Source organism: Nyctereutes procyonoides, unplaced genomic scaffold (genome assembly GCF_905146905.1).
Source record: "Nyctereutes procyonoides isolate TBG_1078 unplaced genomic scaffold, NYPRO_anot_genome, whole genome shotgun sequence".
Taxonomy (NCBI): Eukaryota; Metazoa; Chordata; class Mammalia; order Carnivora; family Canidae; genus Nyctereutes; species Nyctereutes procyonoides.
In genome coordinates, this window is record NW_026575125.1 from 17898923 (window position 1) to 17913003 (window position 14081).

Genomic DNA, 14081 nt, shown 5'->3' on the forward strand with positions numbered 1-14081 from the left:
CTCACAGTTCCTTTTTTGTTAGATGAAAAACTCTCAGACTTAACTTTTTCAGGAATTCAACTCTGAAAATGTGGACTGAGCACCAACCATGCTACGCAGTAGGCCCTGGCTGCTCAAAGATGAATGTGACCCAGCCCCTGCCCCACAGACTACTCAGTTTAATGGAGGCTAGCCATTGTTAATGCCAGTTTTATGTACCAAGATTACTTTTTACGTCACAGTACTTGGGCCCAATGACCAAAAATACCTTCATGAAAATTCTCCCTCGGGTTGTCCCTGTGAGCCAAGTTTATGTTACAAAGGCATGGCTGTCCATGAACTAGAAACTAGTTCTACATGGATTGTAGATCTGAATGTGAAACAATAAGGATTCTGTAAAAAAACAGAGGAGAATATCATGACCTTGGGACAGGCAAAGTCTTCTTAAATGGGACACCAAATATGCGAGCCACACACAGAATAAAATGGGGAACTTGGATTATATTAAAATAAAGAATTTTGGTTCATCACCCAATGATGCCATGGTGAAAGTGAAGCTGGTCCAAGGGGAGATTTCACAATACTGATATTCAGTGAAGGACTTGGTGTTGAATATATAAAGAAATTCTATAAATCAGTAAGAGAAAGGTAGATTACCCAATAGAGGTAGGGGACATCGACTTGAGGGAGCACTTCCTTAATGAGGGTATTTGTGGTCTTGATCAGAAGTAGTGACTGGAAGGGAGCACAAAGGGCTTTTAGGGCTCTGGTCATAACATTGGTTACGAGGGTATGTTTACTTTGTGAAAATCCTTCAAATTATGATCAGTGTACCTTTCTGTATGTATGGTATAGTCTCATTAGAAACACATGAAAATTTCTTCAACACAAGAAAATGCCTTGTTGAGGAAGAGGAATGTGAACAAAATATTTGTACAAGGTTAACACTGCAGAATATCCCTCTCCGTGGGGCGTTGTCTCTATGGTGGAGAACATGGGGCTCGGCCAGGTGGCTCAGGCGGGTCCTGTTTGTGAAACAGTCCTGTACATGGAGCGGCCATGTCTCGGGTTAGCATGTGGCCTTCAGCTACCAATATCCTGAGAAAGGAGGAGGAAAAAACATTTAGGGAAAAGCACGAGAAACAGTCTTGATTACTTGAGCTTTGTGAACGGCTGACTGGGCCCCCATTGATGGATCACTTGGGTGTCTGGGCATTGACCGAAGGAGTTTCTTTTTTTTTAATTTTTAATTTTTAAAAATTTTCTATTTTATTTTTTAGAGATTTTATTTATTTGTTCATGAGACACACACACACACACACACACAGAGAGAGAGGCAGAGACACAGGCAGAGGGAGAAGCAGGCTCCACGCAGGGAGCACGATGCGGGACCCGATCCCAGGTCTCCAGGATCACATCCTGGGCCCAAGGCAGGTGCTCAACCACTGAGCCACCCAGGCGTCCCGACAGAGGGAGTTTCTTTGCGTTCAAATGTTTGCTCTTCACCACAACCCTGGGAGATAGGCAGTGTTATGCTCCAGATTTACAGATGAAGAAACTGAGGCTTAGAGAGGTGATATAATTTGCTTAGTTCCAGCTAGAAAGAAGCAGCAAGTGGCAACTGGAAACCACTTCGGTGTGATTTGAAAGCCCCACCCCCTTGATATGTCTATTTTATCTGTTTATGAGAAAAACACTTTTATTTGATTAAGGCTAATTTAGAGAAGAGAAAAATACATAATATGGGTTATGTTCAAATTGGATGATCAGAAGCATTTAGAAACTGACTCTGTAGTCTCAGGTTTGTCACACTAGAGATTTTTATGAACTGGAGCTTTCCTTTTCTGTTGTAACATGGTTAAGAATACCCAGAAAGGGGCGAAGGTTGAGACATTGTCCAGGAAGCAACACAGATGATGATGGGAATGCCCTTGCGTGGGTGACCCAGGAGCCCTTCTGAGTGCATTAGGGACATTTTAATAACCTGAGTAATTGCCTTTGATAGGCAGGCTTTGTTTTCTGCTCATTAATTACTCTCCAGGCTAGACTTTATTCCTCTTACCTCTAATTCAAACACAGAGATACATAAAATGGATGCTGCCAACTGATTGCCACATCACTGTCTGCATATCAATGCTCTCCTGCCTGCTTGGGCATGAGGAGGAGGAGAGACGGGGAAAGGGTATGACAAGTAACCCGTGTAGCTGAATTTGTTTTAAAAGCCATATTCTGGGATGCCTGGATGGCTCAGTGGTTGAACCATAAATGAATAAATATCTTTATTTATAAATATATATTTATATGTAAATATTAAATATATAAAAGTATTTATAAATTAAAATAAAATAAAAATCTTTAAAATAAAAAAAAATAATAAAAGCCATGGGCAGCCCTGGTGGCTCAGTGGTTTAGCACTGCCTTCAGCCCAGGGTGTGATCCTGGAGCCCCGGGATCGAGTCCCGCGTCGGGCTCCCTGCATGAGGCCTGCTTCTCCATTTGCCTGTGTCTCTGCCCCTCTCTCTTTGTGTCTCTCATGAATAAATAAATAAAATCTTAAAAAAATAAAAGCCATATTCTAGTATGGAAGCCAGATTTTTTAAATAAAAGATTTTATTTATTTATCCATGAGTGACACAGAGAAAGAGGCAGAGACACAGGCAGAGGGAGAAGCAGGCTCCCTGCAGGGAGCCCGATGCGGGACTCGATCCCAGGACCCCGGGATCACGCCCTGAGCCGAAGGCAGATGTTCAACCACTCAGCGCCTGCCCCCGCCCCCCGGTGCCCTGGAAAGCCAGAGTTCTGACACATACAGCCATTCCTCACTTTATTGGACTTCCCTTTACTGGGCTTGGCAGATCCTGCATTTTTTACAACCTGAAGGTTTGTGGTCACCCTGCATTGAGCCTATGTATTTGGTGCCATTTTTCCAACAGCAGTGTGGTCCCCACTTGATGTCTCTATGTCACATTTTGGTGGTTCTTGGAATATTTCAAACCTGGTCATTACTCTTCTATTTCCTACGGTGATCTGTGATCAGTGAGCTTTGATGTTATCGTTGTGATTGTTCCGGGGCACCACGAACCATATACAGATGGCAAACTTAATTGATCAATGTTGTGTGCGTTCTGACTGCTCTTCGACTGGCTCTTTGCCCATCTTGCTCCCTCTCCTCAGGCCTCCCTATTCCAAGATGTGGCAATATTGAAATCAGGCCAATTAATGGCCCTACAGTGGCCTGGAAGTGTTCAAGTGAAATCTCTCACTTTAAATCAAAAGCTGGAGATGATTAAGCTTAGTGAAGAAGGTTTTTTGGAAGCTCGGCCTCTGGCACCAGTTAGCCAAGTTGTGAGTACAAAGGAAACATTCTCGAAGGAAATGAGAGTGCTCCCCCAGTGAACACACGAATGATAAGGAAGCAAAACAGGCTTATTGCCGATCCGGACAAAGTTGCGGGGGTCTGGACAGAGGGTCAAAGCAGCCACAGGATAGAGACCCTTAGGCCACAGCCTGCTCCAGAGCAAGGCCCCAACTCTCTTGAATGCTGTGAAGGCTGAGAGAGGGGAGGAGGCTGCAAAAGCAAAGTCAGAAACTAGCAGAAGTTGATTCATGAAGTTTAAGGGGGAGAAGCTGGTGCCATCATGTAAGGGGAAGCCGCCTTTATCCAGTTACCCAGACATCCAAGCTCTTCGGAAGACCTAGCTCAGATAATTCATGAAGATGACTACACTGAACATTGTAGATGGAACAGCCTTACTTGGAAGAAGATTCCACGTAGCACTTGCATAGCTAGAGAGGAGAAGTCAGTGCCTGGCCTCAAAGCTTCCAAGGACAGGCTGACTCTTGTCGGGGGCTAATGCAGCCCTGGTGACTTTACCCTGGAGCCACTGTTTATTGATCACTTTGAAAATCCTAGAGCCCTTAAGGGTTAGGCTAAACCTACCCTGTGCTCTCTAAATGGAGCAGCAAAGCCTGCATGACAGCACATCTGTTCACAACATAGTTTAGTGAGTATTTTAAACCTCTTGTTGAGACCTACAGATCAGAAAAAGAGGTGACTGCACCTGGTCACCAACTCTGATGAAGATAGATGTACAGTGAGATTGATGTTGCCTTCATGCCTGCTAGCACAACATTCACTCTGCAGCCCACAGATCACGGAGTCATTTTGACTTTCAAGTCTTATTATTTAAGAAATAGGTTTTATAAGGCTATAGCTGCCACAGATAGTGATTCCCGTGATGGATATGGGGACAGTAAATAAAAAACCTCCTGGAAAGGATTCACCATTCTAGATGATGTCAAAAGCATGTGTGATTCATGGGAAAAGGTCAGAATACTGACACAGGAATCTGGAAGAAGCTGATTCCAGCCCCCATAGATGACTTGAGGGGTTCAAGACTTCAGGGGAGGAAGTAATTTCAAATGTGGTGGAAATAGCAAGAAAACTAGAAGTGGAACCTGAAGATGTGAATATATTGCTGTCATCTCATGATCAAACTTGAATGGATGGGGAGTTTTTTCTTATGGATGAGCAGAGAAAGTTTTTTTTTTCTTTTTAAGATTTATTTACTTATTTGAGAGAGAGAGCATGAGTGGGAAGGCAGAGAGAAAGGGAGAGAGAATCTCAAGTAGACTCTGCACTGAGCACAGAGCCTGATGCGGGGCTCGATCTCATGAGCCCAAGATCAAGACCTGAGCCAAAACCAAGAGTCAGTCGCTTAACCAACTGTGCCACCCAGTCACCCCAAGTAAGTAGTGTCTTGAGAAGGAATCTCCTCCTAGCAAAGACACTGTGAAGCTTGTTGAAATGACAACCAAGGATTTAGAATATTACATAAACTCAGTTGATAAAGCAGCGGCAGGATTTGAGAGGATTGACTCTAATTTTGAAAGAGGTTGTACTGTGGGTAAAATGCCATAAAACAACATCTCATGCTACAGAGAACTTGATCCTGAGAGGAGGTGTTGGTCCATGTGGCAAACTTCATTGTTGTCTTAAGAAATTGCCACAGCCCTCCTAGCCTTTGGCAACCACCACCCTGATCTGTCAAAAGTAATCAACCTCTAGGCAGGACCTTCCACCAGCAAAAATAATATTGTTGAAAAACTTGTTGGAAAACTCAGATGATGGTTAGCATTTTGTAGCAAAGTATTTTTTAAAAATAATTCATGAGAGACACAGAGAGAGGCAGAGACATAGGCAGAGGGAGAAGCAGGCTCCCCACCAGGGAGCCTGATGCAGGACTCGATCCCAGGACCCCAGGATCAGGACCTGAGCCAAAGGCAGGCGCTCAACCGCTGAGCCACCCAGGTGCCGGCAATGAAGTACTTTTTTTTGAATTAAGGTATTACATTGTTGTTTTTAGACATAATGCTATTGCACACTTAATAGAATACAGTATAGTGTGAATATGACTTTTATATGCACTAGGAAGCTAGAAAATTCATTTGACTTGCTTTATTGCAATATTCACTTTATTGCAGTAGTCTAGAACTGAACCCATGATATCTCTGGGATATGCCTGAACTAATTACTGATACTTGTGCACAGTTAAGGTTTTGGGAATGCCCTACTTAGCATCACATGTCCTCTTTTTACCTTCTTGTGATACACACACTGTCTTGGGTACACACTCAGGTACATATTTACTATTTGAGTTCTTTTGTTCCCATGGCTTGTTTTTAGTCCTCAGGGCATTCTTGTTTGCAATCTGTGGAGTGTTTATAGCATTGGAATAACATCACATCCCTAAATAGAATTTGGATTATTTACTTCCAAATGCGTCTCCCCAACAATCTAGTGACTGTGGAGGTAACACAGTAGAAAGGCACATGATTTGATTTGAATAGAACTTCTATGTGAGTATGGTTTTAGAGCTTTCTGTTTATTAAATAAAAAACAAAAACAGGGACGCCTGGGTGGCTCAGTGGTTGAGCATCTGCCTTTGGCTCAGGGCGTGATCCCAGAGTTCTGGGATCGAGTCCTGCATCGGGCTCCCTGCAGGGAGCCTGCTTCTCCTGCTGCCTGTGTCTCTGCCTCTCTGTGTGCCTCTCATGAATAAATAAATATTAAAACAAAAACAAAAACAAAAACAAAACCAATCTTCCTTCTTGTCCTTGGGGCTACTTATCCTGCTTTTATTGCTATGATAATACACAAAAAAACACCAAACAAGTCGAAACAATTGAAAACGCCCACATCCAACTCAATTTATTTTATTTGGATCCGTGTAGTTATATGGACTGATTTGATGTCCAGGTGCTCTGGACAGGAGCTCTGGACTGCATCATTTTTTGAAAGGTAGGACTTCTGGTGTAGAAGTAGAGGTTCCTCTTCAGGGAATATGTAATTATTTATTAATTTGATTAGCACTCTCCATTGTGTCTTGAAGCTATTCAGAGTACTGTGGGAGCATCTGTTGTGCCGTCATTTGGAGGCTGCTAGGTTGTTTCAGAAATAAACTCCAAATGCCTTGACAACGGCAGTTTGACATAGCTCGATGCAGGCAGTGCCACGGGGCTGCACAGGGATTCTTCATCCTGGCTTGATGTAGGTAAATTAATACAGTAAAGTACATCCAAGGTGTGTTTGGGGGGGAGGGTAGTTTTTATTGAGTCTTGCCTTTCCCTCCTCCTCTATTTAATAGTGACAGCTGTCATTTTCCACCTTCAAACAATAGCATCAGTGATGTTATAAATGGCAAATCATTTTCTGGGTGGGCTCATGTCTATGCTGGCAGGCATTTCATACACATGACCTCATTTAAACGGGCAGGACTCCACATGTGTAAATGGACAAGTTTTCAGGCAATTTGGGTAGGCTTTCCAATCTCGCCTCTCCATTTCCCGTCTAAACAACTTTTTTCATGTCCACAGCATGTTTATGCAACATTGAATAAAACTTCTAATGGGCAATTTCTTCCAGGTGACCTCCCTGAGAGGCTGGGCTGTGAAGAAATCTTAAGAAACCCGACCCTGATGAAATTGCCTCCTTTGAGAATATTACTCGGTGCAGAAACAAGGAACAGAATTCAGTTATTTTTGGTTCTTGAATAAATGAATTCTGTTTTTTTATGTAGGTGGCAGAAAACATTAACCCCTGCAGCAGGGCCAGTCTGAGTTGGAAATTAAACTTTTGGTTTCTCTGAATTAGGAGAACCTGGGAAAAGAGAAGGTTAAAAAAATTTTTTTAAAAAATTTGAACCTCAAGCAACTTAGACTTGGTTCTGCCATCTGTATATCTTTTATAGATGTGTCTTTCCCAGGGTTGTCTGTCTTTATGTTTGATTTTTCTGGAGACCAGGACTGGGGTTATTGAATGACCTTTAACTTGGCACCATGTAGGGATGGATACTAATGAATCCTTTCTTAATTTTCCTAGCACTTTTGGAGAAATCTATCAGTAGAAGGCGGGACACTGAAGCTATACAGAAAGCCAAAATCCTTTATTCATCTTGCATGAATGAGAGTGAGTAATAAAGAAAATAAATAAAATATTTAACACCCTATCCTTCTGAGAGTCTATTAATGTTTAAAGATATTGTTTAAGGGAAATGAGAACTACTAAGAATTCGATTAATGTTTAAAAGTGTTGTTTGAGGAGAGGAACACTTCTCAAAGACTGAATCTTGACTCTCCTTGTCTTAATATTCTATTGTTGATTTGATGCAGAAAATAGGAAAAGCATTTTATTTCTATGGCTTGGGTTCTTTAGGTATCAGTCACTCCATGAGAAACTTGGGGAGGGTCAGGAAGGCAAACCCCACTGTTTGTGGTACAGAAATAAGAATCCAGAGGCCCTGCCTGGTCTGAAAAGGAGCCTGGGAGAGAGGGCATTTGGGAGTGTTGCTGTATCCCATAGAACCTCACTGGGGTCTAGGAAAATCCAGATTCCCAGGTGGGCCGGGCTCCTTCTACTTCCCCATCTGCCTAACAGGCACCTTAGGTGGGTGTCTTTGGCCTATGTTGGCATCTTGGGTCTGATTAGAGTTAAGGTAACACTTGCCATTTAATCTGGTGTGTTTTCTCAAGAACGCTACAGGAAGAAGCCAGTGCCTGTGGGAAGTGTGTTAACTTGTTTACAATGTGGGGTATTATTTGGTGAGCTAGAAGAGGGTAGTAAAAGATGACAAAAGAGTCTAGAAGCATTATTTCACATGTATTGGGGGAGTGGTTGGTTTGGCTGAGTAGTTTCCTTTACTTAGGATTGTTCCTTAGTCTTCTCGAGTGTTCTCAGCCTAATATTGCTCATTGGGCTATAGTGAGCCCATCTTTTCTTGTGGGGAATACCCAGCAGTTTCCCTAGTCAGCTCTCCTGGCGAGAAGACCGAGTTCAGGCAGTCACACTGAAGTGTGGGTCTTAGACGGTCCTATGTCTGTGGTCATGCCCAATCCACGGCGCTTCTAACAGCTGAAATGTTCAGTTGGGCCTTCTGGGGAAGTTTCTCTTGAGAAGATACACCTGCATTCTGGTTTGGTGGTTTGGTGATCCAGTTTGCAATTCTAACTCTTCCTTCATATTTGCTCCTTTTCAGAAGCGATTGAAAAAGCCGATGCCAAACCATTGCTACACATCCTGCGGCATTCACCTTTCCGCTGGCCTGTGCTCGAGTCTAACATCGGTCCTGAAGGAGTTTGGTCAGAGAGGAAGTTTAGTCTTTTGCATACCCTTGCGGCATTTCGTGGTCAATACAGCAATTCTGTCCTCATCCGATTGTATGTGTCCCCTGATGACAAGGTGTCCAGCGAACACATTTTAAAGGTATAGTGAGGACTTGTTCATCCTGTTTGTTCAGTCCAATGTTAGCCTTTTGGGATGTCTTTCCAGAGAAAGAGAATCATCCTACCTTAGTGAAATCAGAGGATAAAAATCCTATTAAACATTAGGATCTAGGATATTCCCCTTCCTCTCAGATTTGCAGAGTGTAAATCATGAACTAACCAGTTTTGTCAGCCTTTCAGGAAGCTGGTGTGTGAGTTGTGAGTTTCAAGTCATCTCTGATCTGGCCCTCAAATATCTACTCTGAGCTTGTGTGGGGTCCCTAAATTCCAGTGGGGAGCAAGTTGCAAAGACTTTCTGAACTCTGCTCTTCCTCAAACCTCCTCATGACAAAGGAGCAACAATGAAAGACTCATCAGTGAAACAGCTTGACAAGGATTCAAATAACATTTCTCAAATTGTGTTGTGTTTTGATCCCACTGTATTTTTTGCTTCCACAGTTACTTTGACTAATAATGAAAATTTTATTGAATTGCTGATTTTTCTCCCAATTCCATTCTTTGTCAAAGCAGAAAATATTAGTGATATATTGATCATTACATCGTAGAAGTATAAAACCTTTAGAGTATATTACCCTCTTCTGCTGTAAGTCAACTTTTATTTTTTTATTTTTATTATTTATTAAGATTTTATTTATTTATTCATGAGAGACACATGGAGAAAGAAGCAGAGACATAGGCAGAGGGAGAAACAGGCTCCCTGTGGGGAGCCCGATGCAGGACTTGATCCTAGGACCCTGGGATCGTGACCTGAGCCAAAGGCAGACGCTCAACCACTGAGCCACCCAGGTGCCCCTAAGTCAACTTTTAAAAAGCAGCACCATGAAGTTTATTTTTTGATTTATACCAAGAAGCTAGCAATTTTTTTTTCTGTGAAGGACCAGATAGTAAATATTTTAGGCTCTTTGGGCCATATGGTCTCTGTCTCACCTACTCAACTCTGCTTTTGTACCTGGGAAAGCAGCTGTAGACCGTATACCCATGAATGGGTGTGGTTGTGTGGCAGGCTGGCCGGCAGGCTGTAGTTTGCCTGGCTATAGTTTAGATAATGGAAGTCTCAGGAAATCTCTAGTCACCGGAAGAATTCCCATCTACTCAGGAGGAAATTCTTAGTTCCAGAGACAGCTGTATTTTCATGCTGGGTGAAGGACCAAGAGCATAGCACTGAGATAGACACTAATGCCATCCGGTAAGACATGCTGTTCAAGATGAAGTGATACTATGTAATGATCCAGTTGATCACTGCCTCATGCTGATAGGTTACTCACTTTAAAAACAAATATACCAGAATTTTAAAAGATTTTATTTATTTATTTGAGAGAGAAAGAGAGAGAGCACACACCAATGTTGGGAGAGGCAAAGGGAGAGGAAGAAGCAGGCTCCACCGCTGAGCAGGGAGCCTGGTGCAGGGCTTGATTCCAGGACCCCGAGATCATGGCCTGAACCAAAGTCAAGAGTCAATCATTGAACTGACTGAGCCACCCAGATGCCCCTGGGCGATAGAAGGTCTTGATTTACACACAAATAAGTAGTTGCAAATAGCACTCACTTCATTTTTCACCAATTTCTGGACCTACTCTAAGAATTAATCTCCTTAAACATTTTATTGTGGAAAATAATACAAAAATAAAAAGAATAATACAATAAAATCCCATGTACTCATCAACCTAGCTTCAACAATTGGCAATTTTTGGCTGTTCTTGTTTTATCTAACCCCTTCCTTTTTGGGAGGATGTTGGGGCATTTTATAACAAATCCAACATATAATGTCATTGCCCTGGTAAATCAGTGTTATCTAATGGATAGGACTATTTTTACAGCCAAAAAAGTAACCATAATTCCATAATTAACATCTGACACCTAGTTCATTTTTAGTTTTCCTGAGTGTCTCAAACATGTCTTTAAACAGTTGGTCTTTGATTCAGGTTCCAAATAAGAATGTCATGTACATTTGAATGATAAGTGGATTTTAATCTACAGCATTGTGAATTTGACTGATTTCAGGGCAACCTAATAGACAATGAGGGAAAATTCTTGTTTATAGGAGAATCACAGCTTAAAAAATGCAGAAGAAGAGGCACCTGGGGGCTCAGTTGGTTGAGTGTCTGCCTTCGGCTCAGGTCGTGATCCTGGGGTCCTGGGTTAGAGCCCTGCGTTGGGCTCCCTGCTCAGCAGGAAAGCTGCTTCTTTCCCTACCTGCTTGTGTGGGCTCTCTCTCTGTCAAATAAAGAAATAATATCTTTTTAAAAATGCAGGAGAAAGAATAGAATAAAAAGTTACCATTTAGAGATCGTCTGGGTGGCTCAGTCAGTTAAGCATCTGCCTTGGGCTCAGATTGTGATCCCGGGGTCCTGGGATCCAGCCCCATGTTGGTCTCCCTGCTCAGTGGGAAGCCTGCTTCTACCTTTCCCTCTGCCCTTTGCCTCTGCTCATGCTCCCTCTCTCACTCTGTCTCAAATAAATAAATTCTTAAATTTATCACTTAAAAAGTTTCTAATGAGGGGATCCCTGGGTGGTGCAGCGGTTTGGCGCCTGCCTTTGGCCCAGGGCGCGGTCCTGGAGACCTGGGATCGAATCCCACGTCGGGCTCCCGGTGCATGGAGCCTGCTTCTCCCTCTGCCTGTGTCTCTGCCTCTCTCTCTCTGTGACTACCATAAATAAGTAAGTAAGTAAGTAAATAAATAAATAAACAAATAAATAAATAAATAAATATTATTTATAAAAAAAATTTTTAATGAAACGATCAAGGCAGCTACCATCTATAGCTGCTAAAACCATTCGGTAAATGGTTGATGGGGGAAAACTCATGATAGTGAGAACACACTGACGTCAAAAGAACCCACTTTTGGCTACAATGGTAGCCTTGTTCAAAGTGGGGAAGCCAGATTTTATATACCTTCGGATACCAGGCAGTGGGAGGTATACACCATCACCAATGATGTCCTGCTCAAAGGAAAGAAAAAAAATGAACTTGGATCTAATCAAGCCTCTAGTCTTATTTTTTTTTAAGCCTCTAGTCTTAATATCAGCTTACAGGAAACATGGGGGATAGAGGAACACAGTAACCAATTTTTAACAGCTTGCCTTGCATACTTGATATTCAATTAAACAGACCCTGGAAACACTGGACTGTCAATGATAGAACAGTCTCCAAATATGAGGAGGCACTCATGGACTTACTGCTCTCCTTTGCCAGCATGGTATCTTGTTCCAAGCTGATGTGTTTGAGCACAGCTTGGTATTTGAGTGCAGCACACGTTCGCTTTAGTTATGTCTCTGTTTGTACCACATTATGTGAACGAGTAGTCACACACCTGAATTAACAAAATAGAGCTACAGTCTTTGCAATCATGACACGGTTAGAAGTTGTTCAAGCTTGTGCCTAGATGTGGTAGGAGAAGCTTTCTTCTGAGATCTGCATAAAACCCAACGAACCTGATGACAAAAAGTAGTGTATTGGTGACTGCCAATGATGTAGAATTTGTGAACGTTGCTTTTATTAGAAACAGTTAAAACTTTACAGAGTTTGATTAAATATTTCAAGCCCCTGGAGCACCTTTTAAGCTTCATGGAGCACAGTTTGAAAACCACTAGCATAGCGGTAAAAAGAAGAGGTTTTGGTGTTAAAGAGACTAAGTTTCATGGTTTGGCTTCATGATTGACTCAGTGAATATCTTTGGGCAAGTTGCTTCACCTGACTCTCATTTTCTTCATGTGTATTGACAGGCGAATTAGAATGTGCTTTTCACTGTTGCTGTGAGGTTTAAATGAGAGGAATTTGGCACCTGTTTCTAGGATAGATACTGGTACACAGTAGCACATGACAAGAGGTGCCCTTCCCTTAAAGCACAACAAGGCAACTGGTCAGAAGCATTTGGAGAGCCACTTGGCTCTCTTCAGTTTTGGTACCAACATAGCTCTGGGATCTCAAGTTCACGTGTGGGAAATAGGCAGTGTCAGTTTCATCTCTGTCTGAGCTCCACGCCGCCCTGTAGTGGGAAGCTGAACCCTTCTAGGCATCCCCCCACCTTCTCTTGGCCCATTTGCTAGCCTTCTCCTGGGGTAGTGGGAGATCCTCCACTCATCAGCGACTTGTTTCTGAGAAGAAAGCCCTTACCCCAGCCCTTGCAGGCTCTTCAGGTATGTGTCTGCTGGGGCCCCGAGCCTCCCACACCCTCTGAGATCCTGCCACTCTCGAGGGGCAGTGACTGGCCACTCTGCTCATGAGGAACTTGGACGTCTTTGGCTACCTAGGAGATCTTCTTTTTGCTCTGGGAGAACTTTTTCTATCCCCAGACTCTCCTCCCTTGATGTACTTAGTCTTCTTTTTTCCATCACATGCCACTTTCTTCAATGTTTTTGCTTTTTCATATATATATATATTATTGGAGTTCGATTTGCCAACATATAGCATAACACCCAGTGCTCATCCCGTCAAGTGCCCCCCTCAGTGCCCATCACCCAGTCAACCCCACCCCCCACCCACCTCCCTTTCCACCACCCCTTGTTCGTTTCCCAGAGTTAGGAGACTTCTTTTTTCCATCACACCCCACTTTCTTCAATGTTTTTACCTTTTCTAATCCCATGAACCACGGGGTTAAGAGAAAGGACTCTTTTGGGGAAGGCACAGCACTGCGGCAGTCTCTTCGGGTGAGCAGGTGGTACCTTCCAGTGGGCATAGGTGTCTCCATGCCAAGGACAGGCAGTCTGGTGAGCACACAGTGGTCCTCTGTCGAGCTTCCCTGTGGCGAGATGGCCCAGGATTTGCCCCAGGCTGAGATGGGAGAAAGGAAATTCAAAAATACTGGACACAACAGAAGTCAACACCCCCAAACATAGTTTGCTACATGTGTTTGGGTTTATTTTATGTCAGGAGATAACAGGAGTGAGGACTTAAGGGACAATCAAGGACTTGAATATAAAGGATCCTTAAAAAACATTTGGAAGACCAGGTAGTCTCAGCATATGTTACTGAAACAGTGACTTAAAGTCATCAATAAGTGGCCTGCTTTTTGTCTGACTTATAGCAAAATCTGTAAGGATGACAAGGAGAGACCCTCTTGGAAATGAAGTTTTTCTAATTGCTTTGTCTTTTCTTTTCCTAAATCATAATTTGTCAGATGTTTCTTTTTGTGTTATTGCTTTGTTTCCCAATCTGAGGTTTGTTGCAGTTAGAGAAAAAAATTCATCTTTCAGTTCAATATATCAGATTTCCTAAACACATATTTTATTTCCTACTTGGGATGTTTGGGTCATTTGTAAATGCAGGGATTAAAAAACCTCCAATAACAAACACAGTGTCCTAATGTTGGTCTCTTGAGAAA

General features: G+C 42.7%; 1 protein-coding gene across 2 annotated transcripts in view; it reads left to right on the plus strand.

The window, feature by feature from the left end:
• PHEX (phosphate regulating endopeptidase X-linked) overlaps positions 1–14081 on the plus strand; it is a 201981-nt gene that overhangs the window by 34343 nt on the left and 153557 nt on the right. For both annotated transcript variants that reach the window (XM_055338552.1, XM_055338553.1), the window contains exons 4-5: positions 7361–7447; positions 8514–8740. In XM_055338552.1, the coding sequence (XP_055194527.1) occupies positions 7361–7447; positions 8514–8740 (314 nt within the window). The remainder of the gene's footprint in view (positions 1–7360; positions 7448–8513; positions 8741–14081) is intronic.